The sequence below is a fragment of the Sminthopsis crassicaudata genome, chromosome 1 (genome assembly GCF_048593235.1).
Source record: "Sminthopsis crassicaudata isolate SCR6 chromosome 1, ASM4859323v1, whole genome shotgun sequence".
Taxonomy (NCBI): domain Eukaryota; kingdom Metazoa; phylum Chordata; class Mammalia; order Dasyuromorphia; family Dasyuridae; genus Sminthopsis; species Sminthopsis crassicaudata.
This window is the reverse complement of record NC_133617.1, coordinates 414,796,560-414,811,569: the sequence shown is the minus strand read 5'-3', so window position 1 is coordinate 414,811,569 and position 15,010 is coordinate 414,796,560. Positions and strand designations below refer to the sequence as shown.

Here is a 15,010-nt window from a genome sequence, read left to right as displayed (position 1 = left end):
AAGTGCCAGATGTATCAAACCTGATGCTAAACCTGATGTAGGAATGTCTCAGGACTGTAAATTTTGTTGCAAAATGAGATAATGGAGAGAATTCTCTCTGTCAAATATTTTATCAAAAAATTTTTTTTGAGAGGATACATTTGCATTTGTCATTGTAACCAACTCTTAGCCTCATGAATTGAAGCTTGTGTTTAAATGATTGAGATGGGGTTCAGCATTGGAGGACTTTGGATTATGTGTCCTCTTAGGATTTTAGCCAGGTACAAGAAAATTCAGACCATGTTGAGACTTCTTCAGATATGAGTAAAAAAAGTTTCTCAACAGCCACGTGAGTATTCAACCAACAATCTGTTTAAAATAAGGCAGCTTTCATTTCACCTACTAGAAAATGCAAAAAGACAAGACAAAACAGAGCATTTACATTAGGATAGATATATGATTTTTTTGAGAGGCAATTGAGGTTAAGTGACTTGCCCAGGGTCACACAGTTAGGAAGTATTAAGTGTCTGAGGCTGGCTTTGAAATCCTCCTAACTCTAGGACCAGTGCTCTATCCACTGTGCAATCTTGCTGCCCCTACATATATATATGTGTGTGTGTGTGTATATATGTGTATGTGTGTGTGTGTGTGTGTGTATTAAAGAGCAGACCACCCATCAAACTCATCACTCTTGAGTAGAACCCCGATCATGCTTTCTCCACCATAATGCAGTATTCTAAATATTAATATTTTAATATTAAGCATTCCAAACATTAATATTCTATTATTAAAGTATCCTAAAACTATTAAAAGCAGTCCAATTCATCAGATTTTTTAGGGGAAGTTGTCTCTCTAGTTTTCTGATAAAAATATAATTTTTTTAAAAATTAAAAATGAGTATTTTTTTATTTACCAGAAACACAATGCACACAATGCACATTAAAGAGACAATAGGAATTGAGACATTTACATGTGGTCTTTCATAAATGCCCAGACCTAAATTTTTTTTTAAATTAACATTAAAAACTTCTAATTGGTTCATATTCTCACTAGGGAATTTGGGGACTCCTAAACATGTTTAGCTTTTTTGCTGTATTATGAGTTATTTTAGATCAAAAAATCACTTTTCCTTTCATTTATACTCTTCCTTCGGTGTATCCTTAAACAAAATCACTCTGTTTCTACTATATTCAGCCTGCCATTTTGCTTATTTTTCCCCTTTTCATTGTTATTCTTTTTTCTACCTTTTCTTTAGGGTCTGTGCCAACTTTAAATTTATAATCTTATGGTCTTATGACCTGTGATTGCACTGATGTGGGTACCTGCTGTGTCCTCTTCTCTCTCTTCCTGATTTCTGCTTTGCTCAGGCCTTCAGGAAGCTAGAACAGCTTAGACAACTAAGTGAAATAACCCAGAGATCTTTCTGTTATTGAGACATATCTCATTTAAGCCTGTAGATGGCAATTGTAGACTGCGGTCTAAGGTGGGATGAGTAAAGACTAGATTTCCTTGTATTTTTCAGTGGCTTGCAGCTAGCTCCTGATGGAACAATGATGTACTGTCAGGAAGGAAATGTTGGCATTAAATAAAGAATAAGATATAGACTTTATTAAACAAACATCTGTTTATAGTGACACTGCCAGTCTGTACAGTGTTCTTAAATGGGTGCGAAGCAAATTTTAAGAATGTTGGTTCTTCTGTTTTCCCTCATGTGTTTTCTTTCTCATTGGCAGGACAGCTTGTTTATGTTTGAATTAATCTCTTGTCAATTTTAGATCTAAAAACAAAACTTGAGTTACTGATTATTCTGACACAAAACTTGCAGCAGAATAGGCAGGAAAAAAAGAAAAAAAAACTTGCCGTGGAATTTTGATGAGGTGGGACCTTATTTAGTTTGCTTAACCAAGTTTTCAGTTCAAATTATATGGGTGACATATAATTGTTGACATTGGATAAGTGATATTAGATAAAAACCATAGTCTTTTTATAGTTTACAGAGGTGTTACTAATCAGCATCGATAGATTAAATGCCTGCAATTGCCCACATCAGGGAAATCATAGGTTTTGGGATCAAAGATGGTAGATTTAGAGATCATAGATTTGGATCAAAGATTTAGACATCTTAGATTTGGAGCTGCAAAAAATTTAAGCCTAAGGAGTCCAGCTTTCTCATTTTAGAGATGAGGAAGCTGAACATGGGGCAGTTACTTGTTGAGGACCACAAAGCTAGTAAATATGTGAGACAGAATTTGAGCCTAGTTCTGCCTTATTCCAAATATTACACACAAAAATGTTTCATAGGGCTAATTTGCTTCATGATTTCTAGAGCCAGTGGTATATTCCTTCCCTAAAACTAGCCTGCTCTAGAAATGTATCTAGGTAGCTATGTGCTTATCTTAGTGTATTGAAGGACTCTAGGATAGGCAAACTATCCAGAAAGTGAGGAAAAATTAATTCAAGATGGTGTTCATAGGGAATAGGAAGGGGAAAAAGTGGTCCGAATGAATACCTTGAGAAAGGAGTGAGAAGAAAGAGGATTCTTTCACTGCAAGTAGAGATGGCAAATTGTCTCAATTAGAAGTAGGATTCTAAGGTGTCAGGTAGTTACTTTCTACAAAAGAGAAAGATTGCTTTTCTTGATAGTTTTTTTATGTAGGAATGGGCAGGACTTTAAAACTGTTGAGAATAACTACTTTAGCACAGAGCTGGCTTTAGGAAATCAAGAATAAACAATTGCTTGAGATCAAAATATTGATTAAGTACCTATTATGCATGGCATTGTCCTAAGACTTGCAGGAATTACAAGTCAATCAATTAACAATATATATTAAATGTCTACTGTGTGTTCAGCATGGTGGTAGGTCCTGGAGAAGACAAAAATAAAATGCCCTGACTCAGCTTTTGACAGAGTAGCTAAGCAAGGGGAGAAAATGAATAGATAATGTAAAACTTGTCTGGAGAAAGTCTGAATTGTTATTAAATGTCCTATGGGGTACAGTTTAAAGATGATGTTGTCATGTGTTTCTGATGCCAAGGGTATATTAGCAAACTGTGATGACTTCCTTGTGTACTCTATAAGCGCTGAGTGAAACAGATTTGACTACCTTACTTCCTAACTTGAAAGTAGACAATGGCTTCCTATTGACATCCTGCCTCTAAGATAAAATAACAATATCATCAGCTTAACATTAAAATGCTTCACAGTATGGCTCCTATCTACCTCTCCAGCCTTATAATGTTACTCCCCTTCATGTATTTTCTGTTTCAGACTAACCAGCCTGCTATCTATTCACTGAATGCAATCTCCTTCCTCTTTATCTTAGCACAAATGGTTCTCCAATGGAATTTATTCCTTTCTCACCTCTGCCTCATCGTCTTGAGAGTTTCTTTGAAAGCACATTGTGGCCAAGGATGCCCCAGATGCTAGTCTTTTATTCCTCTTGAAATTACTCTGTGTTATTTTGTATGTATTTCTAATTCACTTATCTGTGTGCATGCTTTATTCCTTTAGTAGAGTACAAGATATTTGAGGGTTCAGGCTAGCTTTTTGTCCTTCTATCATTGATGACAAGTGCAGTGCTTTGAACATGGTAGGTTCTTAATAAAAGTTGCTGAATTGAACTGCCGGCAATCCTTGAAAAGAAATTTGGTGTCTTTATTTAAAACTATTCCTGGGTTTTCTACAATATTAAATGAGCATATGCCATGTAAAAGTCAGAGTTGCCCTTTTATTGTTTGGTGACCAAGAACCATATCTTGACTAAATATAATTAAACCCAGATGGTAAAGTTTTTCCTTTTCTTGTTCCACAGCTCATTAGTTACTTTGTTCTTGTGTTACAAAACCGCTCTAACGGGTTTAATCAGAATTATAGTTCAATTCCAGCCTGAGCAATTCTTTCTTTGCAGATAAAAGATTGACCAGTTATGGGTTTAAAAGTTTCTGCCTTTTTGTTTGCAGATGGATTATTTATCCAGAAAAACAAGAGCATGGCAATCCTGTGACTGTGATGCTGAGAGAGACTCCCCTCGAACCTGTGAGCTGAAGCTCTTGCGGGCTAGGCGAGTGGCTTACTATGAAAGCACTGGGATCCTCAAGACCGGTTTTCCTGGAAATGATAATAAATCAGCGCTAAAAGATTCCCCAAGAACTCCTTTGGGTTCCAAAACAAACCCTTCAGAAAGTCAGACTTCCCCTTGGGGAGGTCATCAGAAGTTACCTTCCTCTGCAGTCAGTGAGGACGTGACTACGTGTCAGCAGTTTCCCAAAGTGGCTGGTGAAAAAAACAAAGACATAGAGATGGTGGGCCAGCAAGTCCAGAGGGAAGGCAGGAGAAACAGCTGCCCTTCTGAATTAGATCTTTCCTTGCTTGATGATGTGTTGGTTCCAGAAACACAGAAACTGAGGCATGTGATAAATTGGGCCCAGAGGTTTCTGACTAAGTGCCATGAAGGTCAAGAGCTGAAGAATCCTCAAGAGAATCCACTCTTTACTTCGTCTCTGTTCAACCAAAGCAAAAAAATACAAGATTGTTGTCAAGACACCTTTGTGAGCTCCTGCTACCCTCCCTCACAGTCCAGAGATGATCACCCAAGGATACACACAAATTCTCAAAACAGTGTCAGCTTTTCTCCAGTTCCTACAAGGAATTTATCAAGGCCATGTTTTTCTCAGGATTTTTTAAGTTCTTTTGAGGAGACAAGGATTCCCGGAAATCAATCTAGTGGGTGGCAGGAAGTTCTATTTCAGAAGGAGAAAAGACACCCAGTATCACGGGTTGTTGGTTTCAGGCAGCCTAGTCTTGAAAATGCATCTTTTCAAAATCAGAGTGATCCAGGAGAGACAGACAACCTTTCTGAAATAGGCAGTGTTCAGCCACAGCCCAAAGGCAGCTGTGAAAAGAGTCTTTTTGAGAAAACCAATGAGGATTGTCATGGGAATGGCTACTTTTGGTCCCCACTAACAGATAGCTCTGAAGATGAAGATATAGATGAATATGAGGAAAACTGGAGAACTTTTACAAAAGGTATTCAGCTCAGAGACTCTAAAGAGATTTCATCAATTTCCCTGTCTCCCAGAAGGTCCCCTATGTTGAAAGGCAATGTTTTCTCCAGACGGGAGGCTGATGTCAATGAAAAATCCAAAGATGTAACTCTATGGGAAACTAAGGATTTTATATCTAGCGTTAAAGCTGATGGCTCCTGGGATACTAGGAGCTCAATCCATATCAGAAAACTGTCACCCAATCAATTTGACTCTCCTGTTCATGATTTCGGGATGAAAAAAGAAGAACCATTCACTGGGGAATTAGATTTTATGGTCTCCCTAAGGGACCTCAGCTATAGAAGAGGATTGCTACCTGAGTGTGGGAAGGAGGCAGAAAAAACTTTTGTTGGTCAAACAATAAGAGGAAGTCAGGAAGTGAGTGTTAACAGTGGATTTGATGTTGATAAAAGCAAAATCAGTAAGAGAGGTCAAAGACAAATTAATGAAATGTACCAGGGGAATGATTCAGTTATTCAGATTTCTAAACCTCAACTGAATTCACTAGGAGATTCTTCAGAAAATGTTACTTTTAAGGGTTATTCTCACTCTGGTTCAGAATCTGAGCTCACCTTGGGCCACAATATAAGAGTTGAGCTGCCATCCTCAACAGGGATAGACTGGAAAATCACAAAGACACCCAAAGTGATTGCTAAGGAGATGCTATGTGAGAGTAAGGAAAATTTTTTCTCAAGTTACCCAGTCTTCATAGACTTGCCTGAAACTATGTCAGAGGACTCCTCCTTGTATGGACAAGTAGGTGGTGGTGATGGCGGTGGTGGTGGCTGTAGCTTCTCTTGGGATGATGCTCTGTCAGAAAAATCAGAACAGAGAGCCAGTGTGCTGGAGACATATTTTTTTTACTTGCATCACTTGAACAAGATAAGGGGTTATACTTCAGAAGAAGGAAGCTCATCTTTCCCCAACCACCATACTGGGATTTTGGAAAACAAAGTCAGAAAAGGAGATCCAGAGAAGAAAGACATTGGTGAAGAAATCAGATCCACTGGCAAGAGCAGTATATTTCTAGCTGGTGATCACAGAAAAACTGCTGAGCCAGGACAGGAGAATACCCAGCATGAGCCTGTTGAAGAAGAAACTACTGAAGAACACCTCTTTCCAAAGTCTTTGAGCAATCTTATTAAGGAATCAAAGCTTTGCCCAAAAGGTCTCTTTATGAAAGAATTGATTTATGTTTGCTAATTCTAGCACCTATTTTGATAGAGTAGGAATTCTTTAGCTAATTAAAAGCAATCTAGAAGATTACTATACTATTTCCTCTGTGGAATATATATTTCATCTATTTGTTTTACAATGAGTCTGATGATTCTATTCATTTTGGTATCTAGTAGTTTATATGTAAATCAGCATTTTTATGTGCCTTTCATCTAAAATACATTTTAATAACAGAGCCCTGGAAAATGGTGCACATCTTCCTAATTCAGAGTGCATTGTAGATTGAAATTGATTAAATCATTCTGATTTCATAGAAAAATAAAACTCAACCCAAACTATGTAGTTAAAATCTCTGTTGTATCTAAACAGAATTTGTTCTTTTTCTTATTTTGATATACTAACACACAGAGAGTTTGAATTAGGAAAAATCTGAGTTCAAATTCTGCCCTCTGAACTGTACTACCCATATGATTTGTATGGGGAAGTCACTTTACCTTTAAATACTTGCAGGCAATTTTCTAAAACTATGTTATACAGTTTTTGTTTGTATCTTGGGGAAGGTTTGTATCTATGTGGAAGTAGCCATACTGCTGAACTAATAGGTCTCCTCCTCCCTCTTCCTCTCCCTAAGTGCATGAACATGTGTGCGTTTACATAATCTCATACTTATATGATAATTATGTGCATGAATGTAAATGTTATTATTCAAGTTTTACAAATCAGAAAATGGGCCCCAAACAGGTTAAGTAATTTGCCTATGATTATACAACTAATAATACATAAACCAGGATTCAAATCCAAGTTTCTTAACTCCAAATCCAACTTTCTTATTTTAAACTGCTATGGATATGTACATCTCTTCCTCTTTCTCTCTCCCTCTTCCCATATCTTTCTTAAAAATTGATCTATGAGAAGACACTGGTGAGTCATTAAGACTTTGAGAAACTTGCTTTGAATACTATAAAAGATAAAGAATGGTAGTTCCATTAGTTGCAACCTGACCTGGAGATTTCTGTTTTCTACTTCTTTTAAGAGACATAATTTCGATGCCCTTCGTAAGCAACGCATCTGAATTTTAGTAGTACAAGTAGTGTACAAAACACACATGTTATGGGACTTGTGCGCACAATAAATGCATGTGTACCATATACACGGTTTTTAATCTATACTTATATATATATATATATATATATATATATATATATATATATATATATATATATATATATATATATATATATATATATATCTGAATTTTAGTGGTACAAAAAGAATCCTCAAATCTACTTTGTAATTCTAAATGGGAAAATAATGCAAGAAGTAATTAAGATGAATTCCTTGAGTTGGTAGGAGATTCGTTACTAGAATTATTCACAGATGGGTGTTATTAGCAATATTACCATCTGGTAACTTCCCATTTCTACTAATTCTGCTAACTAGGAGAGAAGTTCCATTACTTCTAGTTGTTAAAGGAATGCCTGTACTGTCAACATATCAATGTAACAACATTTTCAAATTGTGCAATTCTTAAAAATCTTAAGTTTAAATTTTGTCAGCACTTATGTTTTGAGGTCCTGGGGAAAAGGTTATTTCATCCTAGTTACTGTTATTGATTTTTAAAAAAAGTCTCTGTCCATTTGCACATTATATGATTATTTGTACATGAGAATATTTTTTTTATAAATAGCCTACAATACTCGCATTAAAATTTCCTCTACTGATTAAATCCTCTGATTTTTGTGCTTCACAGTACTAATTTGTATACGAATATTTGTGAAATCATACTTAAACTGCATCTAGAGAGTGCAATGCATGGATTTAAGGCTGAAAATCATGTATCTTTAACTTTGTGTGTCTTTTTTTCTTTATTAGAGAGGCCATTCTCTGCCTCAAAAATTACCTCCAAAGCAACTGGTTATAAGAACTTCTGTGAGAAATCCAGTATGGCATGGTCTTCTCATAAACGTGAAGAACAAGAGCTAAGGTTTGACTGACCTTTTTCTTTTTTCTGTTATACAATAGTAATTTCAAGCAGTTAAAAACTGAATTCAGCAACTTTTTTGAGATCGGCACAGCTAAACTAATAAGCTATGAAAATAGTTTTTGTTGTTAGTGAATTGGGATCTCAACTAATTTTGTATTTATACAGTACTTATTATATTCAAGGTCTTGTGTTAGACACTGTGTATTTTTATGTGAATACTATATATGTAATATATATACATACTGTGCACATATAGTTGCTAAATACATGTATAGTGTATATAATGTATATTGCACAGTATACTACACAGTGCACACATGTGTACAAAACACATGTTATGGGACCTGTGCACACAATGCATGTATGTGTACCATATACACAGTATATAATCAATACTTATATAATCTATACATGTATAAATATGCATATATACTATATATATTATATGATACTGTGTGTATATATGTATATTGTTATATGTACATATGTGAGTACATATGAATGCTGTTTACATTATGCATATGTGCATATATACACAAAAATGCCATAGTTGCCTCTAGGAATGTATATTTTCATTAATGGCAATGTGATATATAAACAGAAAATATAATATATATTATATAAAGTAAATAAATAAAATGGATAAGTATAATGGGAGCTAGAATGTGATATGAGAGGACTGGCATTCTAGTCAGAAAGACCTGGATTTGAGTCTCCTTTTTCTACATTCCCACTGTTCTTCCCCAGGACCACTCTAAACTCATGAAATCACTAGTGGTGTTTTAAAAAAAAGTGTGGTCCAGATAAAGGTGAGCTTCAAAGACCTCTGGGAACCCTTAGAGGGGAGAGAATGTATTCCTGTGGGAGCAAGCTAAGGAGGCTTTGTGGAATATCATGGATTTAGAGCTGGAAAAAATTTAAAGGTCATTCAGTTCATACGCTTTATTTTTACATGTGAAGAGATTGAGGGTCTTACCCAGACCCATAAGACTCACAAATCACTGACACAGCATTTGAAGCTGGACATCCCTTGCATCGATTAATTATATTGTGATGATCTTGGAAGAAGAACAAGGTTCTAAAAGGCAGTGATAAGGAAGCACGGGAGACAAACAAGTTAAATTCAAAGAGATAGATCACTAATACATTTTGACTAGTGTGTGAAAAGGAGTACAGTCTTTGTAAGGAGAAAAAATACATGTTGGGGCCCATATATGGGGAGTTTTAAATGTTAACCTGAAGAACTTTTGCTTTATTCCAAATGCAATAGGAAGCTATGGAAGATTTTTGAGGAGGGGAGTCACATGTTCAGACTTTTGCCTTAGGAAGATTATTTTTTTCCTCTATGTGGAGAGTATTAGAGAAGTGAAAACTTGGAAGCAGCCAGATTCCAAGAGTGAAGTACCTACTGTTATTTTAAAATGTACACATAGAACAAGTTTAAGTCAATGATTTGTACTCATCATAGCTGGGAGAACAAACCCTCATTGACTGTGAGGACTGATGTAACTAAGAACTCCAATAGCCTAATTAAGCACAGCCAAACTTTGGCAATAACAAACTTGTTTTACAGTTGCTGGGAGGGTCTCTATCTCCACACCTTCTTGAGAATTTCCATTATCTTTAAAATTCTGGTTAATTCAAATCCAAAGAGCACCATCTTTCTAAAGGATTAAGGAATAAACTGACAACTCTAAAAATAAATATGTGATTTATTCTTAGTTTGGAAAATATTATTTGTTATAATAAATGAATACTCTTTATACAGAAATATACAGATCTGGTTCCTAGCCTTGTTTTAGATTAACTCCCTATTACGTATTATAGCAAATCTAAAATCTGATGCTAGCCACTCAAGATTCATTCTATTATAACCCTTTTGCTAATTCCACTAAACCCAGCTAACTTTAAAATTCAGTATAAATGCTAGTTATGATAATAATGCTATTCTTTTTTTTGAGGGGGGTAGTTCAGAGACTGGGTTTAGGTCTTCTGGAAGGTTGAAGTTTCTGGAATGCTGACTTTAAGCATAGGGTTATTGTAATAATAAGAGCTCACATTTATATGATATTTTACAATTAACACACATGTTATAGAACTTGTGCACACATACATACATGTGTACTATATACATGGTATAGATTTTATATATATGCATGCATATATGCTGTATACATTATACAAGACACTATGTGTATATGTATATATGTATATATATGTGTATATATATATATGTATATATATATATATATACACACACACACACACACAGAATTTTATATACATCCTTATTTGTTCCTCACAATGATGCTGTGAGATGTTATCCTCATTTTTTGAACAAGTAAACTGAGATTCAGGTTAATAATTTGCCTAGAATCACACTGCTAATAAGGGTTTGAGTCAGGATTTGAACTCAGAGTTCCTTCATTTCCAGTCCAAAATGAAACATGGCATGCTGCCTTTATATGCATGTAGGTGCCTCTAAGAATCACATATATGGTTGTGCTTTTAATTAACCAAGGCCATTAAAAAGGGTTCTTGATAAATAGAATTGATGAAAACCTAGATCAAGCATGAAATTACATTAAGAAATTTCTATCTATCTCTATACTAACTAGGGCTAAATCCTTAGGTGGTAGCTAATTTGTTGTCAGGAATGCAGAAGTAGAGGAAAAGAGTCCTTAAAATTTACACCAAAGTGTGATGTACTCTTGATCTGCATAATTGATGTGTACGTGTGTGTGTGTGTGTATAGACTTAAAAAAAGTCTCTCCCTTTCTTTTCTAGTTTGCTAAATATTAAAAGAAAGAGTTCTTAGCTGATGTTTTTGGTCCCCAGAAATGGAGCCATGTTTGAGACATTGTCATTGTGATGGAAACTTGTCATTTCCAGATAATGTGCTAAGATCCCATCATTTTCTATTTTCTAGGGAACAAAACAGTGCAAAATGATTACAGGAAAAATGATAGGAAAACACAGTTATGATGGTCTCCTGGATAAAATGGTGGGCTGAGAGGTCAGAGGACCCAAGTTCAAATGCTACCTCCACCATTTTCTACTTGTGTGACCTTAGAAAAGTCTGGTCTTTACTTTTCTCATATGTAAAATCAGGTTATGCTAGGTGATCTCTAAGGTCTTTTCATAGAGTCTAAAAATCTGTGATTGGATAGATTCTGTCTATTAAGAAATCGTAATAAATCACAGATTTAGAGATGGGGGAGCCTTAGAAACAATTTAGTCCAGTTGCCTAATTTTACAGATGAATGTAACAAAGCTTGGAGAGGTTAAGTGAAGTGACTAAGATTTTACTAAGATTTCCTAGGTTCTAGAATAATAGAGTTGAATTCCTTGAGTAAATTACTGTTCCATTATATACTAACCTCCTAGAAGGCACCCATTTTTAAATCTGTATTTTCTTTAAAAAATAGTTTTGGCAATCCTCTGTGCTAACAAATAAATATAATTTAGTGGAAAGAATAGTTATTCATTGGAAGTCAGAAAACTTGAGGTCTAGTTCTTCTTGTAAATTGCTTTGTGACCTAAGCAGGCACCTAATCTCTCTAGGCCTTTATGTATCCATATGCAAAAGGAAGGGAAATAAACTAGATAATCATAATATTAATAATAACAACAATATTAACTCCTATTTATAGAGTATTTTATCGTTCCCAAAGACTTTCTTCACAACAAGTCTATGAGATGGTTTGTGTTTATGGTATTTTGTCCATTTTACAACTTAAGAAATTGAGGAAATCTCAATCCATGATTTCTGACTCTGAGGCCATTTCTTATTTCAATGGTACCACTAAGTGATGACCTCCACATTTTGTCCTTTAAATTTCAGCTCTTGTATTTAAAGAATTTCTCTCTCTCTCTCTCCTCCTCACTTTATTTCCTTTCCTCCCTTCTTTCTTCTCCTTTCTTTGTCTCCCTCACCCCTCCCAACTCCTCCCCTTTCTACTTCTTTCCCTATTTCTCCCTGCCTTCCTTTATCTGTGTGTCTGTCTCTCCTTTTTCTCTCTCTCCCTCTTTCTCCCTCCCTCTCCCCTTCTCCTCTCTCTTCTCTCACATGTTTTGTATATGTGTGAATATTAATATAAATATAAACAAAACCCACTTGTGTTATATATATGTATATATATATGTACATATATATACATATATATATATATATATATATATATATATATATATATATATATATATAAATTCTGTTCTTCCTTAGAAGGCACATGTGATTGATTTATGTAAGCCCTATGAAGAGAAATGAATAAGCATTGACATATTTCTTATAATATACGAGGCACTGTGTTAAGTATTTTACACATATAATTTCTCACTTGATCCTTACAACAAATATCTGTGAGATATTTACTTTTATTATCCCCATTTTATAGATCAAGACCATGAAATCATCAGAGATTAAGTGATTTGGTCAGGATCACACAGATAATTGGTATCTGACATCATATTTTATAACTCTTAAAAACTTTATTATTATAAGAGCAATTAGGAGTATAAACTGTTTTGAACTCCAATCCTGTGCTCTATTCACTGTACCACCTAGCTGCCAAATCTTGTCTAAACTTATCTTTTCGGACATTACTGAATACAGTAGGAAGTTAATCAGTGGTTGTTAAATTGAATGCTTTGCTATGGTTAATTAAGCCTACAATTCTGAGATATTGTTCCCCTGGTGGTACATAATATGAAAAATCATTAATAAGAACAATTCTTTTTTTTTCTATTCCTGAAGGCAACAAGTAAATGTTTGAAACCTTTAGAAACTTGAGGAAGTTTTCTGAATTCCAGAGATGTGTGTGTGTGTGTGTGTGTGTGTGTGTGTGTGTGTGTGTGTTTAACATATATCAATGGACCATGTAGCTATAGTCAAGCTGTGCTTATTCTACTTATACTCAGGGACACGAGATTTATTGTTATGCCAGAATAGAACCCATAAACTATTGTTAAATTGGCCTGTTTCATCAACATTGTAAAATTGTTCAAGGGTTAGATTGTATTTAGAAGTGGCTTCTTTGAAAAAGGTACAAAATGCACATATACATTCATGATTATTTTTTCCTCCTATCCATATTCAGTCAATCAATAAATATTTATTAAGTGTTTCCTCTGGCCAATGCACTGTATTCAAAAAAAGAAAAAAGACAGTACCTGCTCCTTCAAGGAGTTTTCACTCTAATTGGGGAAGACACATTAAAAGGAGTTAAAAATAAAAAGATGTTCTCAAGTTGGGGAATGATGAACATGATAAATTCCTGCAGTCAGGTTGGTTTCCACTCCTTAAGAAGAGGATATGGGAGGAAGTCTCACTTTTAGTCTTCTCCAGTTAGACCAAGGGAGGAGCCTTAGAGGTAGTTGGGGGAGGCAATGAAGAGGGGTGAATTTCTGAATTGAGGTCATCTTGAAGAAAGAGGAGCTTCTAGAGACAATGATGAAGTCCTGAAGAGCAGTGAGGTGAGAAGTTATGAGACCACCACTTTCTTAAGTGGAAGATTGGGAGGATGTCTCTGTTGTCAACCCCAGGGACAGATGGTACTGAAGAGGTGTGGATTTTGGAGGTTATGTGATCCTACTGGAAGATGAGTTCCAAGAGACAATGATGATGTGACCAAGTGGGAAATGATACGAATCTTTCAAAGCTGAACTTTGAAAGCTGAAGTCCCTCTTCTAAACTTGGCTCAAAGTATGGTATAGGGGACAGAATTCTAGATGTGGAAAAAGGAGGAACTCAGGTGAAATCAAATCATCAACCTATAAAGTCTTTTCCAAACTCTAAATCTATGATCCTATGGAATGCATTTGCTCCTAGCAATCTGTTAATCCTTTCTAGTTGCCATTGGTCAAAGATAGGGCTAACGCTGATCTATTCTTTGAGAACCACCTGTTCTGGGAAAGAATCTTACCTGTAACATGCCTGACAAGTGGGCATCTAGTTTTTGCTTCCTTCCAATGATTAAAAAAATCCACTTCAGTGTGGCCACCTTTCATCTTCATAGATGTTCTGAGTGAACATTTTAAAGCTGGAGAGACTTTTAGGGGTCAGATGGCTTAGGGCACTCAACTTTACAGATGACAAAACCAAGGTTGTTAGGTAAAGGAACTTTTCAAGGACAAAAACCAACAAAATGATAACAATAAAACAAATAATGGGAGGGTTGGGATTAAATTTGAAGTCCCCTGCCTCTTAGAACAAAGGCAACTGATTACCCTTATGATAGAAAAATAATAGGAAATCCACTTAATTTTTTTTAGATTATAACATATGTTGATTTATATTGTCAGCTGACATAATTTAGTTTCTCACCTGTTGCTATATATATATATATATATATATCTTTATATATATATATATATATATATATTACCCTACCATTGTGAGCACATGTGGTAGTGCAAAGGTATATAAACATGTCATTCATTTTTTACAGTTAAAACATCCAGTAGGTTTTGTACTTACAAGAGGTCTGATTTGAATGTTGTACTAAATAAGGAAGAAAATGTCTAAGTATAATTGGGCCCCTAGTGTCTGATCTCTTTACTGTGAGAACCCAATGTCAACTGAAAGCAGAAAATATATTATGGGCAAATGCAATTGACAAGACCATGAGGGGTAATTGGTATTTCAAAATAAGACACAGCTTTAGAAAGTTAATATGGTCATTAAAAAAGTCACCATCAGGGGTGTTCCTGCAATTTTGTATAGACTTACTGATGTTTTCCTCCTTCAGTTTTCTCCATATCCATCTTAGATGGTGTGGGGAGTTTCCTTTGTTATATCATGGTCTCAAATGACACTGAATCTGAAGG

The 15,010-nt window shown here is 35.2% G+C and overlaps 1 protein-coding gene across 3 annotated transcripts in view; it reads left to right on the top strand.

The window, feature by feature from the left end:
- Positions 1-15,010, top strand: part of LOC141550009 (uncharacterized) — a 188,947-nt gene that overhangs the window by 4,265 nt on the left and 169,672 nt on the right. For all 3 annotated transcript variants that reach the window (XM_074280136.1, XM_074280135.1, XM_074280137.1), the window contains exons 2-3: positions 3,940-6,190; positions 8,071-8,182. In XM_074280136.1, coding sequence (XP_074136237.1) covers positions 3,940-6,190; positions 8,071-8,182 — 2,363 coding nt within the window. The remainder of the gene's footprint in view (positions 1-3,939; positions 6,191-8,070; positions 8,183-15,010) is intronic.